The sequence below is a fragment of the Chiloscyllium plagiosum genome, chromosome 34 (assembly GCF_004010195.1).
Source record: "Chiloscyllium plagiosum isolate BGI_BamShark_2017 chromosome 34, ASM401019v2, whole genome shotgun sequence".
NCBI lineage: Eukaryota > Metazoa > Chordata > Chondrichthyes > Orectolobiformes > Hemiscylliidae > Chiloscyllium > Chiloscyllium plagiosum.
Genome location: NC_057743.1, coordinates 42,090,453 through 42,104,280, shown reverse-complemented (window position 1 = coordinate 42,104,280; position 13,828 = coordinate 42,090,453). Strand labels below are relative to the sequence as shown.

At 40.0% G+C, this 13,828-nt stretch overlaps 1 protein-coding gene across 15 annotated transcripts in view; it reads right to left on the bottom strand.

Moving 5' to 3' along the window:
* Window positions 1-13,828, bottom strand: part of rap1gapa (RAP1 GTPase activating protein a) — a 566,513-nt gene that overhangs the window by 150,140 nt on the left and 402,545 nt on the right. For 14 of the 15 annotated variants that reach the window (XM_043676342.1, XM_043676343.1, XM_043676331.1 and 11 more), the window contains one exon: window positions 5,971-6,064. Coding sequence is in view for 9 of the 15 variants with exons in the window: in XM_043676332.1 (XP_043532267.1) it covers window positions 5,971-6,064 (94 nt within the window). In the remaining 6 variants the exon portion in view is untranslated. Of the gene's footprint in view, window positions 1-5,970; window positions 6,065-7,634; window positions 7,716-13,828 lie in introns of those variants that run through there. The other variant, XM_043676344.1, reaches the window with a different exon arrangement.

Here is a 13,828-nt window from a genome sequence, read left to right as displayed (position 1 = left end):
CACAAGAATCATAGCTGATCATCCAACTCAGACCCCTGTTCCTGCTTTCTCCCCATATCCTTCACTCCCTTTAGCCCCAAGGATTGTATTTAACTGGACTACATTCTGAGATTCACTGGGCACAGGTAATGTTTAGCAGCAGAACTAATGAAAAAAAGAGTGGGACATAGAAAAGACTGCTATTCTGCCACTGTGTTACCTGCAAATTAATTACTGCATAGTTTTACACATGGAGAATGATAACTGAGCTGAACTAGTGGAGAGATGAAAATCTCATTGGAAACAAGGCACTTTTATGGAAGTGTTATGATTGTAGAGAAAATGGACTCTCAATATTCAACTTCCATTGCTTGACATTAATATTATAGACTTTGGTAGTATTAAAAGGATTTTTAAACAGGACACTCAGATGGCTGCCGCACCCAGGAAACTCACTTGTAAGAAATGAAACCAGCTGCCTTGGAAATACCATCCTGAGGTGTCACAAAATTTGTATGTCTCATTTACTCACAACTGCACAACACATTCACGTATAAGACCACAGAAAATAGGAACAGGAGGAGGCCATTCAGTCCCTCTAGCCTGCTCCACCATTCAATAGGACCATGGCTGACCCAACATTCCCCACGTCCACTTTCCTACACTTTGTCCATAATCCTTGATTCCCCGACTGATCAAGAATCTACCTCTTTCAGCATTCAATATCCACAAGACTCTGCCATAGCTTTGTGTGGCAAGGAGTTCCAAAGACTCTCAACTTCTGAGAGAAGAAATTCCTCTTCAATTCACTCTTAAATTGGTGCCCCTTTATTTTGAGTCTATGCCCTCTGGTCCTGGACCCTTCCATGAGAGGAAACATCCTTTCAGCATTTAGCCTGTAAAAACCCTTATGAATCCTACATGCTTCATTGAGGTCAATTTATTCAACTTCTCAACTGCAGTGAGTAGAGTCCAAACCTGTTTAACCTATGCTCTTAAGACAACTTCCCCGCCCCCACACCATGGCTCATCCTTCTTTGAACTGTTTCCAATAAAATTATATTTTTCCTTAAATAATGTGACCAAACTGCTCACAGTACTCCTAATGTGGTCTCCCCAGCACCTTGTGCAGTTGCAGTAAGACTTCCCTATTCTGGTACTCCAACCCCCATGAAATAAGGGCCTTCCTGATTACCTGCTGCACCTGCGAGCTTGCTCTTTGTGTTTTGTGCACAACTATCCCCAAGTCCCTTTGTGTTGCAATTTTCTGCAGTTTCTTTCCATTTAAATAACACTTCGTACTTTTGTACATCGTTCTAAAATGAACAACTTCACATTTTCTCACATTATACTCCATTTGCCAACTTATTGCTCACTTACGTATCCAATCACTATCTCCCTGTAAACTGTTCGTATCCCTCTCACAACCTGCCATTTCATGGATTTTTGTGTCATCTGCAAATTTGGCGACAGGTACATTTATTTCCTTCCTTCACCTCATTAAATGTAAGCTATAAGCAGTTGCAATCCCAAACTGAACACTGTGGAACCCCACTGGGTCACAAGTCACCAACCTGAAAAAGAACCCTTTATCCCCATTTGCTGCTTCCTGCCCATGAGCCAATTCTCTATCCACGTCAATATAGTATTTCCAACACCATGGGCTCTTCTCTTCTGACTCTATGACTTAACCTTTAATGAGGCACTTTGTTGAAGGCTTCTTGGAGTCCAAATACAACACACCTACTAGATCCTCCCATCCACCCTGTTTGAGAATTCCTTGAAAAACTTTAATAAATTAGTCAGACATGATTTCCCTTTCATGCTGACACTGCTCGACCAGCTTATGATTTTCAAAATGTTCTGTTATTACTTCCTTAATAATTGATTCCAATACTTTCACAAGAATAGATGTTAGGCTAACTGGCTTGTAGTTACCCACTTCTTGCCTCCCTTCCTTTTTGAATGGGCCATCCTTCTCCAGAATCCAAGGATTTTAGGAAAATGACAACAAATGCATCCACTATCTCGATAGTTACCTCTTTTAGGATTCTTGATACAAGCCATCAGGGCCTGCGGACTTATCTGCCTTTAGTCCCATTAGTTTGTCTAATACTTCTTCCCCAGTTATTGTAAAGAAACTCAATTCCTTCCCTTGCATTATTTAGGATTAATGGAATGCTCAAAATATCTCCCAACATAAAGACTGATGCAAAATATATGTTTAGCTCCTCTATCATTTCCTTGTTCTTCAAAGCTGTCTCCTCAGATCCATTTTGGAAGGAGTCAATTTGCACTTTAACCTCTCTCTTTTGCTTTATATATTGAACGATGCTCTTTTTATCAGTTCTTATATTCCATGCTGGTTTGCCCTCAGTTTAGTTTCTCCATCTCTATTATATTTTTAGTTCTCCTTTATTGGATTCTGAATTTCTCCCAGTCTTCAGAGTTATCTCTTTGCCTCTTTATATGCTATTTCTTTCAACTTTGTACCCTCCTTGGCTGCCTTGGTTATCCATGGTTGGCTTATCCCTCTCTTTGAATCGTTCCTCTTTTCTGGGATGTATTTTTGCTGAGAGTCATTAATTACCTCTTTAGATGTTTGACATTGTTTGTTCCTGCTAATCTACCCATCCATTTCACTATAGCTAACTCTATCACTATTTCACTGTAATTCCCTTTGTTTAAGTTAAACACAGTTATTTCGGACCCAAGTTTCTCACACTGAAATTTAATAGTAATTCTATCATGTTATGATCATTACTTCCTAGGAGATCTTTAACTGAGATGGTTTATTAGTTACTCGTTGCTCCTTACCAGATTCAAGGGAGCCTGCTTCCTGGTTGGGTCCATAACACATTGCTCTAGGAAACTACCCTTACCGTACTCTATTAATTCATTGTCAAAACGTGTGGCGCAGCATCCGAGGAGGAGGAGAGTCGATGTTTTGAGCATAAGCTCTTCATCAGGAATTTGTTAATTCATTGTTGTAGCTACCCTTTGCCAATTTGATTAACCCATTCAACATTAACCCATTCAACATAAAGTCACCCATAACTATTGCTCTATTATTTTTACACCTATTATTTGTGGGAAAGGTTATAAATCAACAAGACTAGTTACTTTTGGTCGGTCTGCTAACTACTTCTAAAAAAGTCTTCAATGTGTTGAGAGACGAAAGGGCTGCCTACTTTTATCCAACTTGGAATAAAACACTGCCACATCCTCCAGAATCTGCAGGGGAATGGGATTCCAGTGTGGCCTTTGAGCGAATGAGAAAGGGAGGCAGCAGAACAACACCTGAAGAGTTGCACTTGGTTCTTTTCATTCTCAATACCCAAGGGACTCAAAGATCAGTAACTGTATTGGTCTTTCCATTCCTGTCTGTACTGTGTAGCCCTCACAATCTTCTCTCTAAGCTCTGTCAGTATGTGTGTGCATGCTAGCTGGTGCACTTTATTGTTCTTTCAAGGTAGTTTTCTTTCAAGGAAAGCTCAGAATTGGTTCTCCTTCAATGTTAATCTGATTAAGTTTAACTGAAATTTGATCACTACATTCTTAAAAGGAAAAATAAAAATTTGTAATAACTGACCAAGGGAAGGGAACCTAAAAATGGATAGGAGGATGACTGTGACCCTTCCTCTCCTGGTCATAATGGAAAGGAGTGTGAAGTTGAAAAAAATCCCACACTTTGGGAATTACATGATTTAGAATCATTTCCCTCATGTACTAATGGAACAACATGCTCTCCATACCTGAAGGACTTAAACACAAACACTCAGGTGTTCACTGACCCAGCTTGAAAGTAGAAGATGATTTGACAAATCGGAGTTAACCTGTCCAGTTTAAAATTTAAACCAATATTGGCAGTTAACTGTCAGTCATTATCTAACTGCAGCATTCTCTATGCAATACTTGTATCCGTCAGAGTCTACTTGCCCACCAATCATACAGCAGAAATATCATTTTCCCTTTACATTAGTATTTTAAAAAAAAGTTATGAGATTCAGGTCTTGCTTCTTTAAAGGTTTGATTTGTTTTACTTGCAATTATATTGTAGCCAGCACAGAGCTATATATTAGAAGGTTATCTCTTAGAGGTAACATAGGATCTCAGTACATGACAATAATCAGCTTCCTGTTCTTACGTTCAGAACTGAAGGCCCATCAGTATGAAGGTGCCTCATGAAAATAAGTTTTTGTAAAAGAAAATATATTCTGTTGTTGTGTTCAAGGTTTTAATCAAAATGAGAAACTGAGCAGCTCTTCCCCTTCTTTAATAAAGGCCTCATTTCAGGGAGCGAGCTGCACTTTATGACAGATGGACAATTAAGAACAATTAAGAATTCAACACAACTAGCCCATGTTAGTCATGAGCCCAGATTTGTGTTCTTGGGTTCAGTGTGTCTGGACAGAATTCCCAATCCTGGGGAGGTCTTCAACATACGTAACAACAGGTTCAAGAACAGCTTCTTCTCTGCTGTAACTAGACTACTGAATGGACCTCTCTAATTTCATATCTAATGTTGATCTTATTTTTGTGCACATCCTGTGCATTCCTGTGGCCCAATGCTAACTTAATGCAACATGCCAACCCATGTCCCACTCCCAACCAACATCCGTCGAACTTACCCTTACATGTCAACAGGCCTAGAATCCACCTCAGGAACCACACAGAAAAGAAATGTGGGTGTCTATTAGTGATAGCGCTATTTAGTGCTAACTGAAAATTGAAACTAATCTCTTACGAAAACAAATGCTAGTGTTTTATAGTGACTTGAAGTTGTCAATCAATCTCTTCACTTAGAGGCATTCACTATGATAGTGTAAGGTAATACAATTAGTCATGCAGCACAAATCCCAGAACAGTAAAGCTCCTACCCAGGCTCATGTCAACAAAGTGAAATAGCAATAACTGATTTTATTTAAAAGCTCCACAGACCTGAAAAAAAAATTAAAGCTCAGGAGATCGAAAGCTTTGACAGCCCTTTGCAGCTCTGGGTCCTTTGTAAAAATCTGGGCCTCCAACTTTTGCAGAGCAAGAATCCAATTCAATGCGTAGCTTTGTGGAACCATCTATTTATCCTTTAACCACCCTTTGAACTTATTCTTACCAATCAAGATGGTCTCTCCTTGGGCCAGGAACTACAGTCAAGCAATTTATAGCCTTGTGCTAATCTCTGGTGCAAAACCAGTCTGTTTTCTGCTGCTTGCCTCAACCTCTGTGAATAATTTGGTTCTATTTTGTATGTCCTATTCCTTTCATCACTTTTAACACCACCATGAAATCACTCTCCAATCTCTCTATCCTAATAAAAACACATCTCTCTGTGTCTATCTTCGCATTTGTATTTCCTTATAACAGCAAGAAAGCGCACTTGTGAGTTAGTGTGGTGTTCTCACTCTTTTGCCTAACATCTTTAATGTGAAACACAAAGACTAAAAACACATGCCATTCTAACCATGAGCTTACTATGCACCATTCCATCTGGACTTTTACATCTGGTTAATGAAATGCATTGCATTTTTGGGCAATTTGTATCTGGACATTTGGAAGACAGATCCCCAGTCATCTTTACGATAAACTGTAGTGAACAGTAGGTGAAACTTTTTATGGATGCTGTCATGTGACATTTTCTATATCACTGGCACCAGGAGCAGCTCTATCTTTGGTTGTGGTACAATGAGGTGAATGTGCCATTTCGGTCTTTGGAGATGCAGAACTGTAGAAACTGTGTAGTTCCTCCAGAGGCTGGGATGCCAGCGTGGCAGAGCAGTCACCTTGGTCTACAATTTCCCTCTTTCCTGAAGTATTTTTCAATGGAATGCTCTATACAGACATTCTGCAGACATTGGGCTTAACACAGCAGCCAGAACTAAAAGATACAAATTATGCTTTCAAACACACTTGTATTATTTTCACAATGCAAGTTTGGACGTCTGGTAAAACATTCACAACTCACATGCAACAAGAAATTTCAGAATCTCTTACCTTGAGATACGACCGTGCAGAGTACGAGGGTTGTGATTCTGGACTCGGTGGTTCTAATGAGTTGGAAATGTTGTGATCTCCTCCATCATGTTTCCTATTATGAGGAAAATTAATTATTGGCTTTGTACAACCATGCCTGTCTATTGCCTTTGATGCAAGCCATTTTCTCTGTTTCTATAGTACAGATTACTATCTTTACTATTCTACATTCCCCAGTCAACCTCCACCAACCAATGGCCAGTCTGCTCAATATGTCAACAGACTCTCTGACCATAACAGTGGTGTAGTGGTAGTTTCCCCACCTCTGAGCCAGGATGCCCGAGTTCAAGACCCACCAATTCCAGAGGTGTGGCATTGCACCAATGAACAGGATGATTAGAAAATATCTCTGCCCTTAACAGCATAATGGATCGACCTCCCCTAACCTAACATGGTCACTTCGGGTAGCTCCCGGTATGGGTTATGGACAATTATCATGAGTGATAGAAACAGTACTGATCCAGTGTAGAAACTGGGACCTGAGCACATCTGGTTAAAAGTGTAACCATTTTGACATTAGGATGTAATTATTGATATAAAGGGGAATCACACAGCAAACCTAAGGTGGGATCTCTTTTTGATTTTTTTTTTCCTTCATCCAAGAGCACAGAGATCAATAACAGCAGCCCCTATTGCCAATATGGTGAGGATGATCCAATTTGACAGAGCCCGGGGAGTGGACTGGGGCTCTGCTAGCTCTATATGTCTCCGAGTCAGTCCTGCTCCAGGCAATATCAAGGGAGTTCAGCTCCATGTAACTGTGTTGAAATGTTTACTACAATCCAAAGTCTCAACATAGTTTTAATAGTAATTTTACCAAAACCAACACAATTTAAAAAAACATTTCTTCTCACTTCTTTTCCCCCTCATTAATAAAATAATCGTCACACAGCACTCTTGGGTTTTAATGAAATCATAAGAAACAGATAGCTGACAGCTGAATGATCAGATACACAGGCACAGCAGCAAACCTTTTCAATTCTCAAATGCAGCATTGGAGATCTTTAATAGCTGGCATTGGATTCTTTACCATTTAAATAATTATACAATACATTAAGTACCTTAACCCTGTTTCCACTTTGCCAAATATTTAAAATATTGTGAGAATGCAATTAATATTAGAATGAAGATCCCCCTTCTCCATAGAAAAACTGCTGGATCTAGAATTAATTTGGGGCATTTTATTTTCTCTTTAATACAGACATTATCACTCGTAAAACACCCAAGATCCCAAATCCCCAAGATTACTGGAATTAGTCTGAGGTTCATTTTAAGAGTACAGCTGAAAGACAGTCACAGCCGAGTGATAACCCAGTTAGTGTTCTTGTTACTGTGAAGAACTGCTACCACAATGTAAAAACATCAATCAACCTTTAAGCAGCAATGAGAATCCTGCATCTTTTCAACCTCAGCAGCTACTAATCATCACTGCTATAAAACATCCACTCAAAATATCTTGATGACTCTCTGGAGCATTTACAGATCAGGAGAAAAACAGTCAGAAATGTACATGGCTTAGGTATAACAAAAATAGCTACGTATGTAAACGATTCACGTGTACACTGAAGCCTTTAACTAAAACCTGCAGCAGGTGAAACATAAAGCAATGTTTTAACTTCACTTACTTTGTTAAAGCAGCCAATAAATAAAGACTTGGTATTGCCAGAGAAGTGAGATTGTACCACTGCAGAGATTCAAACCAGCAATTTATAGCCAGCCGCAGTTCAAACTCCTGTTCAAATCATCAGCACACACTACTGGGGAGGAGACAGAAAGCTACCTGCTCTTTAAACATTGCCTTTCCCCAGAAATGGAAATTGCCTAGTAAAGCACACACTATGCAAGAGTTTGCTTTGCATTCATTAAGTGCGGCTTAATTAAGCAAACCTCACCAGAAGGATTGCTGCCATGACAACGGGTTTTGGGATTCAGTATCAGACATAGGCATTTGGCGCTAATGGTGGTGTTGGGGGCAGGGGGGACAATGGTCTTGGCAGCTTTGAGTTTCAGGTTCCTTGGGGCTTCTGGAGTTGTATTCTCCTGGATGCTGCAGTGATGCAGGACAGCAGTAATTACAACCACACCGACAGAGCCCAGCTGACACTGTAATCTTTAATAGCATCAGGTTGCATTAATATTAAATAGGGTCTTGCTGGAGAGAACAGGACTGAGTTTCACTGGCAATAGGAGCTTTTCACACACCAAGCATTTAGCATTTAGTTTAGTAAATGAAGCAAAACCAGTGTTGAATTAGTGATCAGAAGTCAGAGATGTACAGTACAGAATCAAACCCTTACATTGAGGTTGTCTTTGCCAACCAGATATCCTAAATTAATCCAGTCCCCATTTGCCAGCACTTGGTCCATATCGCTCTAAACCCTTCCTATTCTTTACCCATCCAGATACCTTTTAAATGTTGTAATTGTACCAGTCTCCATTACTTCCTCTGGGAGCTTAGTTCATACATGTACTACCCTCTGTGTGAAAAAGTTGCCCCTTAGGTCTCTTTTAAATCTTTCCCCTCTCACCCTAAACCTATCCCTCTAGTTCCCCCACCCCAGGGAAAAGATCATGTCTATTTACTCTATCTACGCCCCTCAAAATTTTATAAACTTCTGTAAGGTCACCCCACAGCCGCTGACACTCCAGGGAAAACAGCCCCAGCCTATTCAACCTCTCCCTATAGCACAAACCCTCCTATTTTCGATGACTGTTGTTTCATCAAATAAGTATTTCTCTCTACTTTGCACAAAGGAATGTCAGGACAAAAAAAATCCACTTCATTTCTGACCAACAAGAAAGTGAATGCATTCCTAAACTTTATAGGGCTTTCAGATGGTGAAATACATTAAACTAGGGTAATAGTTACATAACGGATCATAAAACAGAGAATATGTCATCTAATAAAAACAGCACTGAATGAACTTTAAAATAAAGAAACATTAATTGCTGTAATTAATCAATGTTTGATACAAGTTGCAAAAGGTGAAAACGCAATTTTTATTATTTATAGTATTTTTTTTACATTTCCCAATTTGCTGCCAAAAATCATTCTCAGCAACATGTAATTATAAAAAGCAAGTAATTCTGGAACAGAATTCAAAACAGAGAGATTGCTAAATCAACATGAGTGCAATAAATGAATGAATCAGAGAACCTGTGTCCGTATAATTAAATACAAATTTGCAGAGATCTCCAAACTATGTACAATATTTTAACACAGGTCCTAAAGGTTCAGTATTGGTAACCACTGAGACTGAAGGTGCAAAGTACCATTGCAAAGAGTAGGTAAAGTTTCTTGCTCAAAGGGAAACCACCAGAACAAACAGTAGCAGAGCTACTAATGGAGATGTTACAAAGTGAACTGAGATGGCTGAGGCAGCAATTACATCTGCTCACTAATATACCGCCCAAAGTGAATGACTGCAATAAATCCAACTCACATAGCAACCACTGCCTGCCACTCCTGTTACATATTCACACTGCAATCAATAGAGACACAGAATAATATCTTGGTATGGTAATTAAGACAGTTTGAACTTCGAGATGCATTAAAAAGTTATTTTATATTTAACAAAATATAAAGAATTTACATTTGTATAGAACCTTTCAAGATTTCAGGTCATCTAGAAAGCTTCGCAACTAATTCACAGTTTGAAGTGTAATCTCAAATTTAATGCAGAGAAACGGGGCTGCCAATCTGTACACAGCAAGCTCCCATAAACAGCAATGAGATCAATGACGAGTTTGCTTTCATGTTGGTGGATGGGGCAGATGTATTGGCAATAACAACTCCTCTGCCTCTTCTTCAAATCCATCTGAGAGGGAGACAGACTGGGTCAGGACTTTGCAGATTATTTCACAGGCAGCATTTCAAACAGGGCAGTACAAGACAATGTGTTCAAGTGTCACAAATAGAATTTGAACCCATCACACTTCAATTTAGATAATAAAATGCCAACACAAAAGTTGAGGTAAAAGACCTGTCAAACAACTATTCTGAACACTGTAAGAGAGAGATTACTCAACAAGTGAATCCAGTCCATGTAGAATCTGATAGGAAGATTTAGCTCATATGCTGATAGTGATTGTCATACCCTACACCCTGACAATGATTAACCACCGAGGTAAAAACAATGACTGCAGATGCTGGAAACCAGATTCTGGATTAGTGGTGCTGGAAGAGCACAGCAGTTCAGGCAGCTTCAAAATCGACGTTTCGGGCAAAAGCCCTTCTCCTGATGAACTGCCTGAACTGCTGTGCTCTTTCCAGCACCACTAATCCAGAATCTGATTAACCACCAGTCTAGGGTTGGGACTTCGATCTGAGAGTTAGTGAATCCAAGGTTTTTGCAAAGCTTCCTCATTTGCCAACAGGATATAATTAAAAGGTACAGAAAATCAGACTTAAGAATATGGTTGTATGGACTAGATTATCTGAAGAAAAAATGTATTTACAAGCAAAATTAGCTTCCAAATACCTGAAAAACCCAGTTCTCCAGTTGTCCAAATCAATCGACCATAATATTTCGCTGTAAACATTGAAATATTGACTATGCTTCTCTTTGCAGATGCTGCCCATCCTTCTGAATAGATCCAGCCTTTTCTTTGTTTACATTGATAGATTAATTTTTCTGTATTGCTCAATTTGTTATCTGAACATATGGTAGATCCAAGACCATATCTAAAGCAACAAACTGATCACTAATCATCATGTTTTAGATAGACACAAAAAATTCATAAGAACTGGAGACAATATCAACCGAATATTTCACTCAAAAGCAAACCAGCTCAATTCATTTCTTTGGTGATCATACAAATTTAGAATAATACAACAGTTATAGCACTGAAGTTGGCCATTCAGCCAGTCAAGGTCCATGGCAGCTGTCTAGAGAAGCAACTGCACTGATTTTATACTAACATCCTTTCCCTGGAACCCTGCAATGTTGATCATCTGTAGATAATTATCCAAGTGCCATTTTGAAATCGAGTACTGAATGTTCCTCCACCAAACACTCAGGCAGTGCATGCCAGATCTCAGCCATCCACTATGTATGGACAGTTTTTGCATGTTTTTACTAGTTTAGAACATAGAACAGGCCCTTCAGCCCTCGATGTTGCGCCAATCTGTGAACTATTCTCAGCTCGCCCCCCTACACTATCCCATCATTATCCATGTGCTTATCTAAGGATTGTTTAAAGCTCCCTAATGTGACTCAGTTAACTACATTAGCAGGTAGGGCATTCCACGCCCTTACCACTCTCTGAGTAAAGAACCTGCCTCTGACATCTGTCTTAAATCTATCACCCCTCAATTTGTAATTATGCCTCCTCATACAAGCTGACATCATCATCCTAGAAAAAGACTTTCACTGTCTACCCTATCTAATCCTCTGACCATCTTGTATGTCTCTATCAAATCCCCTCTTAGCCTTCTTCTTTCCGATGAGAATTGACCCAAGTCTCTCAGCCTTTCCTCATAAGACCTTCCCTCCAGACCAGGCAACATCTTCGTAAATCTCCTCTGCACCTTTTCCAATACTTCCCAAAATATGGGGACCAGAATTTTACACAATATTCCAAGTGTGGCCGCACTTGCGTTTTGTATAGTTGCAGCATGATATTGCGGCTCTGGAACTCAATCCCTCTACCAATGAAACCTAACACACCATATGCCTTCTTAACAGCACTATCAACCTGGGTAGCAACTTTCAGGGATCCATATACATGGACTCCAAGATCCCTCTGCACATCCACACTACCAAGAATCTTTCCATTGACCCAGTACTCTGCCTTCCTGTTATTCTTCCCAAAGTGCATCACCTCACATTTAGCTGCATTGAACTCCATGTCTCACCTCTCAGCATAATTCTGAAGTTTATCCAAGTCCCCCGCAACCTGTAACATTCTTCCAAACTGTCCACTAATCCACCGACTTTAGTGTCGTCTGCAAATTTACTAATCCAGCCACCTATGCCTGCGTCTAAGTCATTTATAAAAATGACAAACAGCAGTGGTCCCAAAACAGATCCTTGTGGCACACCACTAGTAACCAGACTCCAGGCTGAATATTTTCCATCAACCACCACTCGCTGCCTTCTTTCAGAAAGCCAGTTTCTAATCCAAACTGCTAAATCACCCTCAATTCCATGCCTCTGCATTTTCTCCATCAGCCTACCACGTGGAATCTTATCAAAGGCTTTACTGAAGTCCATGTATACCACGTCAAATGCCCTACCCTCATCTACATGCTTGGCCACCTTTTCAAAAAACCCAATGAGGTTTGTGAGACACGACCTGCCCTTGACAAAACTATGTTGACTATCTGAAATCAAATTGTTCATTGTTCGATGATTATAAATCTCATCTCTTATAATCCTTTCCAAAACTTTTCCTACAAGAGAAGTACGGCTCACTGGTCTATAATTACCTGGGTCATCTCTACTGCCCTTCTTGAACAAGGGCACAACGTTTGCAATCCTCTCGTCCCCTAGTACTAAACCTGTAGACAAATTCAAAGCCAAAGGCTCTGCCATCTCCTCCCTAGCTTCCCAGAGAATCCTCGGATAAATCCCATCCAGCCCAGGGGACTTGTCTACTTTCACGCCTTTTGGAATTGATAACACTGTTCGTAACTAACCAAGGTCCTTTCTAGTCTAATATCTCATACCTCATTCTTCTCCTCTATAATATTCTCCTTTTCCTGAATGAAAACCGATGAGAAATGTTTGTTTAGCACCTCTCCGATCTCCACAGGGTCCACACTCAACTTCCCACTTCTGTCTTTGACTGGCCCTATTCCTACCCTAGTCATCCTTTTAGTCCTCATATACCTACAGAAAGCTTTAGGATTCTCTTTTATTCTACCTGCTAAAGACTGCTCATGTCCTCTCTTTGCTCTTCTTAAATTTCTCTTTATAACCTTCGTAGCTAATCTGTAACTCTCCATCGCCTCATCTGAACTATCTCGTCTCATCGTCACATAAGCCTCCTTCTTCTGCTTAACAAGAGATGCAATTTCTATAGTAAACCATGGCTCCCTTACCTTATCACTTCCTTCCTGCCTAACAGGGACATACCTATCAAGGACACGCAATATCTGTTCCTTAAACCAGCTCCACATTTCCATTGTCTGCATTCCCTGCATTTTGCTACCCCATTCTCTGCATCCTAATTCTTGCCTAATTGCATTATAATTGCTCTTCCCCCATGTATAACTCTTGACCTGTGACATGTACCTATCCCTTTCCATTGCTAAACTAAACGTAACTGAATTATGGTCACTCTCTCCAAAGTGTTCACCTACAACTAAATCAAACACCTGGCCTGGTTCATTACCAAGCACCAGATTCAGTGTGGCCTCCCCTCTTGTCAGCCTTTCGACATACTGTGTAAGGAAACCCTCCTGTACACATTGGACAAAAACTGATCCATCCAACGTACTAGAGTTATAGTTGGTTTACATTCCACTGAAATCAGCAGTCTTTGGCTGTTGACACTTCCACCAAAGGGCAGCAGCTTCTCTGTTTAATTCTTCCAGACTCCTCAGGGTTTGGATGAAACATTGCCATCTGACCGAAGCATGTTAGAGGACACTTTCCATTTTTTTTTGCATGAAGGCATGCGCCCCCACTTGCAATTAATTACCAGATTTGGCACAAAGCATCAAGTGCTTTTGAATTAGATTTTGCCATCATTACCTGGTAAAACTAACAGGAACTTGAACACTGTGGAGGGATAGTATTGTGGTAATCTCACTCAGCTCACAACCCAGAATGAAAGTGAAGACTGCAGATGCTGGAGATTAGAGTCAGGATTA